The 12,036-nt window shown below is 37.2% G+C and overlaps 1 protein-coding gene across 2 annotated transcripts; it reads left to right on the top strand.

Annotated features, from left to right (window-relative positions):
* The first annotated feature begins 5,732 nt into the window (after positions 1-5,732).
* Positions 5,733-11,314, top strand: LOC119991274 (protein ALTERED PHOSPHATE STARVATION RESPONSE 1-like). Of its 2 annotated transcripts, none has more exons than XM_038837593.1 (4): positions 5,733-7,263; positions 7,508-7,725; positions 7,880-8,103; positions 9,723-11,314. In XM_038837593.1, the coding sequence occupies exons 1-4, from the start codon at positions 5,967-5,969 to the stop codon at positions 10,462-10,464; spliced, it is 2,481 nt and encodes an 826-aa protein (XP_038693521.1). In that variant the 5' UTR covers positions 5,733-5,966; the 3' UTR covers positions 10,465-11,314. The 2 variants fall into 2 exon arrangements, with proteins under 2 accessions (XP_038693521.1, XP_038693522.1); XM_038837594.1 differs by having other exon boundaries at positions 5,735-7,263; positions 7,511-7,725.
* The last annotated feature ends 722 nt before the right edge of the window (positions 11,315-12,036 follow it).

Here is a 12,036-nt window from a genome sequence, read left to right as displayed (position 1 = left end):
AAAGGTCGTATGTTGATATATACCAGAGGAGTTTCACATGATGGTAGAGCATTATTTTAGTTTGAAATGAAAGACATATGGTCTCAACTCAAGGATTGGATTGGATTGGAGTGGGGTGGGCATATGAATATTAAATCACAATCATTGAAATATTTTAGTGAGTGCAGGATATTGGGTGATGATGGTGGTGAGGAGGATCATTGATTATTTTGATCCTTCGGGTGCCAAATAATGACAAGACAGACATAATACAATAGCCAGCCAGTATTATTGTCAAGCTCTCAAATTGTAATAATGCAAAATCTCAAGTGCTCAGACATTGGATTCTTCACATCTTTTGTCCCCCCCCTCCTTTCACAGAAAGAGAGAGAAAATGACAGACAGTAAATGGGTTACATATGGTATGAAGAGTAAATGGCATAAACTATCCTCTCATATGGATTATTTATGTATCCCACATCTCTTACAATGATTTGAGAGGTAAATCATAACATTTTATTAATGTTATTAAATTTTATTTACATTACATCACTTTGTATTATTATTTCTGTACCATTTAGATGCAAGGCTGTGAGTCTCTCGAATTGCAAAGTTCCTCCATCCGCAAAACAATGCGTGATAAAATCATTGAATTGAATATTGACTTTAACTCAAATTAAATTTAATTATCACCATATAATTCTCCATTTCTTTTACTTTATGATTCACATTCTTTTACTATTTGCATAAAAAGTGCATAATTTTAGGCCAGGTTAATAAAAAAAACAAGGCCTTGAATTCAATGGATGGTCTTTTGGTCAAAAGTTTATAGATGTGGCTTCACCACTCAATATGAGTGATGGCTTTAGAAAGTGAAATTAAGGATAAGACTAGTATTAAAAAACAAAAGTAACCTAAGATTGACAGGCATTGCAAGGAAAATGAGGAAAGGATGATTGATTGGTGAATGGTGACATGACAAGATTAGAATAAAATTACAAGGAAACAAAAATGTTGAAAAGGAGAGATTAACTTGGTTCAAGTAATGGACATTAAATTCAAAAAAAAAGTAATGGGACATTAAATTCATGGTTGGTTCCCTATTTGCTATCATTCCTTTTGACTCTATTTCTTACCAATCACTATAAGGTTGGGGGGCCCAACATTTCAATGCCAAACATTCCATTCTCAATTACCAATAAACCAATCACCTTCCCCAATAAAATTATATGTATAGGAATAAACTCTTAACTTTAGAATCTGTTTTTCTTTTAATTGAGTTTAATTCCTACATGAGTCAAAATATTAATTTTTATGTTATTATTTGACACACATGATTTATAAACAAATAAAAAACTGCATCTACGTAACATATATAATGTCGAGTTTCCAAAGAACCCTTTTTTTAAAATTGGGGAGGGGGATTCAAACCATAATCACCAGGGTGATATACACCATATTTATCACTCCAATTATTGGTTCGGGTGTCGCAAAGAACCAATTTTATCCATTATAGAATACAAGTTTTATTTACCACATTTACTTTCAATTTTAAAGGAAAGCAGATAAAAGAAAAAAAGAAAGTAAATATAATATTACCATGGTAGCTGAACTACCATGGTAAATGAGTTATCTTGTGAATGAAATTAATTATAAGTTACTTTTTTACTTTACTTAGATATCTTCATGCATGTTCAACCACTTTTGAATAATGTAGAGTTTGTATTTAATTTCCTCCTATATTTCCACCTTTCCTTATCTTCTTCACATTTGTTGTTAGGAAATAATATCATATTGATTGTGCTTTCATTCTTCATTCAAACAGAAAATTTGAAAAATCAATCGAAAATATTATGGAATTTGAATTAATTTTTTGATAACTCCCCACCTATATTTTCTATAAATAGGAACATTATGTAATATATAAATCAAACCATCACTTTAATAACCCCTTTGGAGAAAGGACATGACTTTTTTTTTTTGAAATATTGTAGAGAAATATGTTTCTCATTGCAATCGAAGTTTGGACACATATATGCTCAACTCAACCGATTACCAACAAAGTCATCTCTCGTTGGTGGTAGGAAGGACTAGACTTTGATGAGACTATAATCACAATGAAACTATTAGTTTTCATGTGTATTTCTACCATTTTTCAGACACATTCACTCTTGTATGTCTCAACAAGAGACGAATGGAAGAAAATGATATGATTAGTCTCAACATATATAAAACCAAAACTTACAAGTATTGAATACCTTAAACTACTTCCACCAACAATCTTTAGAATTTTCAGGTACAAGTTAGGACTTTTTAAACGAAATTTTCTTATAGTCGAAAGACTGCATGAAGTACTAGCTTGAAATGTCTATTGATTATCTCACTCAATTAAAAATTTTCTCTTTAATAGAACGAATTTTCTCGTGATGAGCAAATATGTTTAGAAAATGTAGCTACTTTCTCATCTACTTTCATATTTCTTGTGTCATTCAACCTCTACCCATTGTATGTAACATTACACGTAATTTGTTGAATGTAAAACTATCCATTTGAAGTAGATTAAAACATGTGACACCACTTAAATACACCAATCATTCTAATGCTCGAGATCGTTGGAAGTCCCTATTAAAATACCAAGACCTCAAGCTATATTGTTGGTGATAGTGAACTACAATAGCATAAGAAAGATGGAGTGTGACTAATATGTTTATTCGATCCATGTATCTCTTCAACATCAAGCATATGAGTGGCTTCATCTCTTCCATAATTATATAATCAATTGACAGGCAATTAGGCATACACCTATATAATTAATAAAAAAATTTAGAATTTTTTTTTATAATCTGATGATATAAACTGTATGGCAATCAAATTACAATTTTAACAGTGAACAAACTATATATATATCCCTATCCTTGTCCAAGTACAGTGAAGTAGTGGAGAAAGCCAAATTCAAAGACAAAGCAAACATTGGGTTTTCTTGCTATGGACTTGAGATAGAGAGGGGGCGTCGATCATAGAGAGGGAGGCATCCATGAGGAAAAGATCTCCTTTATACATATGACTATATGAGAGAATCTAGGTTTTCTATGAGTGTATAATTTGTCATTCAACGTAATTGTTTGACAATGCAGTAGCATATACGCTACCGAAAATATTGCTTGCCAAACGTATACTATATATTAGTTGAGGGTACCTGCAGTAGGATTGTCTGCAGTATTCTAATGGACCGACTCCACTAACATAAAGCTAACAGACGTTAGTTAACTACACAACCAGCTAAGCATTATTAGTATAGGTTCCTATCAATATCGACTTTTACTGCAGAGACCCTTAACTCCCTTATATATGGAGCTACTAGCCTACTACTCGACACTAACTACTCAATGAAGGCATTTGGGGAAGATTGAATATTTGAGTCCAAAGACTTTTCATGGTTTTTTTTTTCCCTTTACTTTTGGGTAGAAGCCAAATGGAGCAAAAACCCATTTCAACACGTCTAAAATCATATATATTATATTATTATTATTATATGAATTGTGTTAGTAATATTTTTTGCAAATAATATTTGTATGCATGAATAGGAAAATAGGGTCCATGCATGCATGGTTTGATTGTGACTTGTGGAATTCTTTACATCTTTAATCGGTTTTAAGAGTTTTTTTCCAAACTAACACCCTCACATAAAGTATTTCCCAATAAAACATTGGGATGAAATTATTTCTCAATATAATACTACACGTCGTTGAAGTTGACGTGTTTTTTGAAAATTTTTTACGATCCTAATTTAGAGCATTCACGCCACTCTAAATGACGTGAATAGACTAAAATCCTTAGTCACGCCAATCAAGTTGGCGTAATGAAGCTTTTGTGTCTAGACACTCTTCTTCCTTTTTGTCTCTTCTTTTCTTTTGATGTCTCACCCTCAATGTCACGGCCACTTCCCTCTCTATGACCCTAGCCTTGGCACCTGGCGCAATTTAGCTCCTTCGTTCTCTATTTCAGTATCCGGAGCTGCACCATCGACTCTACTTTCATCTTCGAATGGGTGCAATCTTCTGGCCAAATCTTCAAGAATTATTGAGTTCCCATCATACCCTTTTGGATTTGAGTTGCTCACTTTGGTTCCTACTTCATTTGGGTACAAAATCTTCATGATCTGCACTCAGTCTTCGTGTAATCAAGCTTGGCAGAATCATTTCCAATGGCTTCTTGCTTTGGCTGCCCTCTGCTTCGTTCCATTATGCTTCTACGACCAAGAAAAAACTTATTATTCATTAGAACCAATCAATCGTCAAAGACCAAAAATCAAGAACACGGAAAAACGGAATCTATGGAGCTGTAGATGACATCGTTGGGATATTTGGTCCATTGGATCTTGCTGGAGATGTCGATGTCTGCCGGTGAAATTGCTCTTCACCGACTCCACTAATACTTGAGACCCAATCATGAGACCTCTTAGTGACTTTTGTTCATTCATGTTAATTGGAATGGCGTGAACGAACAAAAAAGACCAATCACGCCTACAATGTTGGCGTGAATGAAAAATGACATTAGTCTTGCCATCTTTGATGGAGTGACTAATGTAAAATAGCTGGTGTGATCGTAAAATTTTTTCAAGAAACACGTCAACTTTGATAGCGTATAGTGTTATATCGAGAAATAATTTCATTCCAGCATTATATTGAGAAATACTTTATGTGGGGATGCTAGTTTTAGTCCTACAGATTTGCATTTTACTTCCATATGCCTGGCCTTGGACAAATCAACACAAAGTACTAGGATTAATAACTTGTTGATTTAGAATTAATATAAGAAAACTTCACAATAAAAAAGTTTCCTATTTTAATTTAAATTCTTGAAGCAAGAGAAAAATATATTGTTTATTTATGTAACTAAACTCTAAACCTAGGATTTTGAAGAATTCTAGGTTGACCATGGTTCAAAAAAATATCAAGTCTGTCCACTCGTTTTTATCAACTTTGTGCTGCATTATTCGACAAAAATGTCTCTGTTATTGTTCCTAGTCAATCTTTTCAGCCGATTTTTATTAAAAATAATTGAACTTTTCCATGATCAATTGATCATGTATTCATGTTCTCCTAAATATATACCACCTTTTTTAAAAAAAAAAAAAAAAAAGAAGAGAAAAGAAAAGAATACTATCTCTCTTTCTTTGATTAAATCAATTAAATTGTAGTAATAATTAAAATTAAGAAGAGAGTTAAATATGTATTTGAACGTTACATATATAGCATTGAATGTGTTCCTATAGACATAGAGAGAGTAATAACACAATAAATATGAATGCTAAATTGTTATAAGTAATCATAATACCCAAATATAATCAAAATAAATGAGGCCATAAATGGAACATCAACGTTGATAATATGACCAACACTGAGGTATTTTTTTGATTCGCATGATTGAATTTGTCTGATCCGGATTAAATCAAGTTTTGACATAACTTATACGTCTGAAATTCAGATCCAAACACATAAATTTTATTTGTTTTACTTGTCCGAACCCTAACTCAAATTAGATTATTGTCCGATATATTTATTTGGATTTAAACTAATTTGGGTTTGGTCAATAAAACCCATAAATGGAAAATAACGTAATCTAAAATAATATATGCTTGAATATAAGTAAACAAATAGTAGTATTTAAAGTGAAAAGTACAGTCAAACTCCCAACACTTCACTGTCTACAACAACATCACTGTTTTAGACTTTAGAGTTTAGTCTGTTCCTTCTCTTATTTTCTGGCATAAAACGACGACGCACTCCGAGCTGGCAAGATTCCCTCCCCCTCCCCCACCTCCACCTACACCTCCACCGCTCCACCTCTTCCTCTTCTCTCTTATCTCTCTCTTTCTCACCCAACCCTAGATTTTCAACACACCCAACCCACCTCTTCAATTTGGCAACTTTTGTGTACTTTCGTTTGATTTCTTTATTTTATTTTGTGGGTTTTGAATTTGTTTTATGGGTTGTACCACCTCCAAGCTGGATGATCTACCAGCGGTGGCACTGTGCCGTGACCGCTGCAAATACCTCGATGAGGCAATTGACCTGAGATTTGCTTTTGCGGAGGCTCACGTCGCCTATGTCCACTCGCTGAAGGTGATTGGAGCTTCCTTGCATAACTTTATCGAGCAAGATTTTGGTGGTGGAGCTGGGAAGTTTTTTCCGTCGCCGAAGCTCAATCTTCCTCCGAAAAGAAAAGGAGATCCGATTGGTGAAGAGGGGGACAATTCTCCACATGGAAAAGCTCTTCATTCCCACTCAAATTCCGGCTCTCACCTCAATTTCCATTCGGATTCTGAAGACGATTCAGATTCTCACTCGCTTCACCACTCTGGACACTCCTCTCCGTTACATCACATTCAAATTGGAAACCACGTAGATTACGATATGATTCCGAACCAAGAGGCTATGGAGTCGTATCCTGGTGGATTTCAGGGTGGGTTTACGCACATGAACTACATGAAGAAACATACCACGCCGTCGGTTGTGTACCAGCAGAAACCTATCAGTTCCGAGACTGTTTATTACGGAGAATCTTCTGCTTCTACCTCCTATAGTCAGCAGTATCCGTACTCTGCCCACAATTCTAATCAGTATTCCGACTTTGGGTATCCGAATTATGGAGGTGGCGGTAGCTATTATGGCTCGGCGGCTCCTCCGTACGGACCCTCTCCTCCTCGGATGCAGGCAGAGGCTTCTTCTTCAAGGCCGCCACCGGCGCCCCCTTCTCCACCGAGAGCATCAGCTTGGGATTTCTTGAATCCGTTCGAGGGCTATGACAAGTATTATTCGGCATACACGCCGAGTCGGGACTTGAAGGAAGTGAGGGAAGAAGAGGGGATTCCTGATTTGGAAGACGAGGCGTACCAACATGAGGTTGTTAAGGAAGTACATGTTGATAAGAAGTTTGTTGCTGACGGTGGCCGGCCAAGGAAGCACTCTAAATCGACAGTGGAAGACGATGAGGAAGATAAGGAGGTTGGCAGTGGTGGTGGGGAGGCATCGCTTTACCAGACAAGACCTAGTGTTGAAAGCAGAGGGATGGAGTATGAGGTGCATGTGGTGGAGAAGAAGGTTGTGGATGATGAGAGGTCTGAAGAGCATGGCAAAGGTAGCAATGCCGGTAGAGGTAGAGTGAGAGACGTGTCTGAGGTGGCAGTGGAAATCAAAGCTCAGTTTGAGAGAGCATCAGAGTCCGGCAATGAGATTGCGAAGATTCTTGAAGTGGGAAAGCTTCCCTACCAGCGTAAACACAGTGAGTATTGGAATTGGAGTAGGACCAAAGTTACCTACAATTTTTTTTTGTATTCTGAAAGTGAAAAACAAGTTCTTGCCTTTCCATATTTGCTTGCTTGTTCTGTGAGAATTCTGAAAGTTATCCTATTTTTGATGCGTAACGAATATCCTAATTACTTGAGAACACCTGATTTGATGTTTGTTTGTGTTAAATTTAGAATTGGTCAGTTGGACATTAACATGAAGTTTATGAATGTGTGAAGCAGTCTCTTCCAAGATGTTGCATGCGGTTACTCTGTCATTATCAGTTGTATCCTCACAACCATCCACTTCCAAAGCTGTTGGGTCATCATCCTCCACTGACAAGGCTAGTCCTGCTTACTTAGAAATTGAGGATGAACTGGCAATCAGGACAAAAAATCTTTCCTCCACCCTGCAAAAGCTTTACCTTTGGGAGAAGAAACTGTATACTGAAGTTAAGGTATGTTCTGTTGTTGACTTATTCAATGTCCCTCTACACTGCTTGACATGCTTCAAGTTGTTCAACGCTATTGAATTTATGAAACAATTTATAACTTCGTGACCCTGTATACTCTTTTTTCCCCCCTTCAAATTTTGCTATTATTCTGTTGCAGGCTGAGGAAAAGATGCGGGTACTTCATGACAGAAAATGTAAAAGGCTGAAGCGTTTGGATGAAAGAGGCGCTGAGGTTCATAAGGTTGATTCAACCCGTAGCTTAATAAGAAGTCTATCAACAAAAATTAGAATTGCAATTCAAGTTGTTGACAAAATTTCAGTGACCCTAAATAAGATTAGGGATGAAGAGCTATGGCCGCAGCTAAATGAATTAATTAAAGGGTATGTGAATTTCAATAGTTATTGCTTACTCTAGCTTTCCTTCTTCTTTTTTACCATTTTTGATGACATTCACTGATATAGGAGTAAATAAGGCTCTTTACTTGCTGCCACTGAAATTGGAGTTAATTACAGGTTTTACCAGCTAGTAGAAATCATTTTAGTGGGCTTTGAAGTGCTTGGTTTTTGTTGGGCTGGGTCGGAGCAGATTTGGAGCAAAAGTTGTCTGAATTCGATGAAATTTGACCGACTAAAGCGAAATGGCGTTCTGAACCGAACTTGGTGCCTTTGCCGCACCCTAGTTTTTCCAAATTCCATTGTTTCGGGCCTCAAATGGGCCTTTTTCTGTTTTCAGGGGTAGTTTTACGTTTAACTCCTATTAGGGTTGTAGCTGGCCCTAGGGTTCAATATCTTTTCATTCTATCAATATATCAGAAAACCTAGAGAGTTTCTCTCGCCCTTTGGGTGGATTCCCTTGTTTCTTTGAATCAAACGTTGGTTTGATTTGTGTTTTCCTTTTCCTTTCTTGATCTGCCTGCATTAAGTAGGGACTGCAGTAAACTGTGATGGATTAGTATAGGACTGATGATTTGAACTTTATGCAGTGGGATGAGATTCTGTTCTGGTGATATGCGTGAGGGTTTTGACCGTTGCTGGGATAGGAATTCAGCTGTTCTTGCTTTGCTGTAAGGGTTTGATGATGATGCTTTGGTGTAAGGGTGTTGGTCCTTGTTATCATATGTGAAGCTAATAAAGCTAGTGCTACTGTTAGATGGGCCTAGCACAGTAGAATAAGTAATCACGAGTGAGAGTTGTTCATCGAATAGGCAACTTAAGGTGGGGCCTGGAGGGCGAATTTACGGTTGACCTCCCTTGATGATCTGGGGGCTTTTCATAGTATGGGAATTTAGGTTTCACTTTTCATTAAAATTGGCGAAAAACCTAGTGTTGATGAAGCCATTTCTATTGCTGTTGGGACTTCGGAGGAGGATTTTTCTTTTTCTTCTCTCTACTTTTCTGATGTGGCTCGAGTTGGGGGTGGGGGGCTTCTCCTTGTAACCTTTGAACTCTTTTGTGTTAAGCCACTTCTATCAGAACCATGTCAGTTTGTCTTGAGTGAATAGGATATAATATTCCTAACGACCAATGTTGGGCATAGGAGTGGAGTTTGTGCAAGTGACCATACACTTGATGGCTTTGTGCTCATAGCTATTGTGAACGTGGTTGGAAACCTCATTTGGGATGTTACTTGAGGCTAATACAAGGATCCGCTGCCCACCCCTTTCTGTATTTGTGTCTCTTGTATCGAGCTCTTACTCAATTTAACAGTCAATTATGGATGTAAAAAGAACCTATATTACATATATTGTGATGAGTCATTTTCTTATTCAATTCAAATTTGTTGAAAAAATGGTGCTTACATGGAATTTCAAAACATCATTGCCCTCTGTAAATTATTGGAAGCATCATTATGATAGTTTCTGTGATACGGGTTTATGGTAATTATTGTCCTGGTCATCATAGATCATAGGCCCAAGGATTTTGAGTCGTAACACTTATGTGACAATGTGGTTCATTTAGATTTCTAATATTTTTTCTGTGGTGTCTGGTGATGTCTTCAGGTTAACTAGGATGTGGCAAGGTATGCTTGAATGCCATCATACTCAGTCCCTAGCTGTGAGAGAGGCCAGAAATTTAGGTCGCCTTGGTAGCAGCAAGAAGTTGGGTGATGCTCACCTTGAAGCTACTTTGCGGCTTGAACACGAACTTCTAAACTGGACTTTTAGGTTCTCCAGTTGGATTCGAGCTCAGAAAGGTTACGTGAGAGCCCTGAATAACTGGCTTATGAAATGCCTTCTTAATGAGCCAGAAGAGACAGAAGATGGGAGACCACCCTTTTCACCTGGTAGAATAGGAGCGCCCCCTGTGTTTGTGATATGTAACCAATGGACCCAAGCTTTAGACAGGATATCTGAGAAGGAAGTGGTTCAGTCTATGCGCACTTTTGCCTTGAGTGTGTTTCAGCTCTGGGAACATGACAAGCTTGAAATGCGGGAAAGAATGATGGCTAACAAGGATCTAGAGAGGAAAGTAAGGAACTTGGATAGGGATGATCAGCGGATACAAAAGGAGATTCAAGCATTTGATAAAAAAATCATTCTGGCTGATGATGGTAACAGTCTTTCGGTATCTGGACATGCCGTATTTCAAAGTGATGCTAGCAATGGCAATCTGCAGGGGAGTTTGCAAAGCATTTTTGAGGCCATGGAGAGATTCACGGCTGACTCCAAGAAAGCATATGAGGAACTCTTGCAACGCAGTGAAGAAGAAATGCATGCTCAAGAAAGTGAGAGTGACTCATAGGGCTTTGTCTTGAAATGTTATCTCAATATACGTGGCTTGTAGCGTCATCAAGATATTCTAGACTGTGTGGATGTTCTCGAATCACGACGTTACATCACAACATGGAGATCAACAATAGGCTTGGTCGGAAACTGGGCTTGGTTGTATATATGTGAACTCCCCACTGCTTAGCCCCATTGTGGACCGCTCAGCTGGGTGCTTGTTTTCTGCCTGGAGAAAGTCTCTTGTGCCTAAGACAAAATGTTGAGCGCTAACTCAGCAGTGTAACAGATCTCGGGGCAAAACTACTGCATTGGTGGAACTATATTTGACAAGGTGAAGGGCAGGAGGAAAGAGATGGTCATGCTGATATACCATCAGATTAGCCACCTTATTTATTTGATGATGCAGATTCTGAAGCCAATGCTGGATTACTGGGCGAGCTTGGACATCATGCCCACAAATAACTCAATTCGTAGCTCAAACCGCGCCCCTGAAGCACTTGTGCTTGTTCTCAAGAGGTTTAGAGATTGAAAGCATGCTTCTGCAGATGAAAGGGTACAGGGAAACTGAAAAGTGAAAAACTCAGCTTCAAAGATTCACAGAATGTGCAGATTTCTTCCAAGTTTTGTAGGTTAATTGGGCTGTTTAAAAGTGACGCAAGTCATCAACTAACCCAAACATCTGATGTTGTATAATAAAATAATTAGGCTTCCTTTATTCATTTATATGTCTAATTTATATTTAAAATGCTGTACAGGCTACAATGATCTTTTTAGATCCTAAGGAAATTGTAAGCAACCCCCAATCCAATCAGGAGATAGGAATGAGCCAAATTCTATCTTCTTAAATACAGCTCGAATTTTAGTTACTCTGTACATATGGATTCCAAGTTTTGTAGGCTAATTGGATTGTTTAAAGTAGAGAATCACGAGTAGCTTAAATGGTATTCACGTGTGTGGTATTTCATAAAGGTCTCGAGTTTGAGCCTCCTCATCCTCTTCCCAATATTAAAAAAAAAAAAAAAAAAACTCTAAGCAGTTTTCAAGTATTAACCTGACAAACAAAAAGAAAACTAAATTAATTCTCAATCTAAGGCAATAGAAGCTAAGCTTCAGGTTCTGCCAAAGATCATAAGATAATTAAATGTCTTTCTTGGATGCCTAAAGTTGTGTATTATCTCAATTTTTTGTTGGTGAAAGAGGGGAAACTACCGCTAATGGCCGTCCTTATCCGGTACAGGAAGAGAATATATATATATATACATATACTGAAAGTTGTCCTGTTTAAAAGCCACGTGGAAACATCTTAGGGTACTCAACTACACAACCGAAGACTACTACGTCACAAATTTCTCAAGACTTCTTCTAAGTTTTGACACTTGAATAATGTCTCTTTTTGAAAATACTCTCATAATTACTTTAAAAAAAAGGATGCATCATGCTTTTCTCACTTAAGTACACCCATAATAAAGAAAATTTACAAACTTCTAATCTCTGTCAAGTAAACCCATTATATAAATCATTTATAGACCTTTAATTTCAACCATTGAATATGACCAACGGTTGAAATCCACCTTGATGAGACCCCAAA

Source organism: Tripterygium wilfordii, chromosome 22 (assembly GCF_013401445.1).
Source record: "Tripterygium wilfordii isolate XIE 37 chromosome 22, ASM1340144v1, whole genome shotgun sequence".
Classification (NCBI taxonomy): domain Eukaryota; kingdom Viridiplantae; phylum Streptophyta; class Magnoliopsida; order Celastrales; family Celastraceae; genus Tripterygium; species Tripterygium wilfordii.
Note: the sequence above shows the minus strand (reverse complement) of the source record. Positions and strands in the feature narration are given on the sequence as shown.

Coding starts and splice junctions, on each gene's coding strand:
- LOC119991274 (XM_038837593.1), top strand. CDS start 5,967: ATGGGTTGTACCACCTCCAAGCTGGATGATCTACCAGCGGTGGCACTG. Junction 7,726..7,879: donor AACTGTATACTGAAGTTAAG/GTATGTTCTGTT, acceptor ATTCTGTTGCAG/GCTGAGGAAAAGATGCGGGT. Junction 8,104..9,722: donor CTAAATGAATTAATTAAAGG/GTATGTGAATTT, acceptor TGATGTCTTCAG/GTTAACTAGGATGTGGCAAG.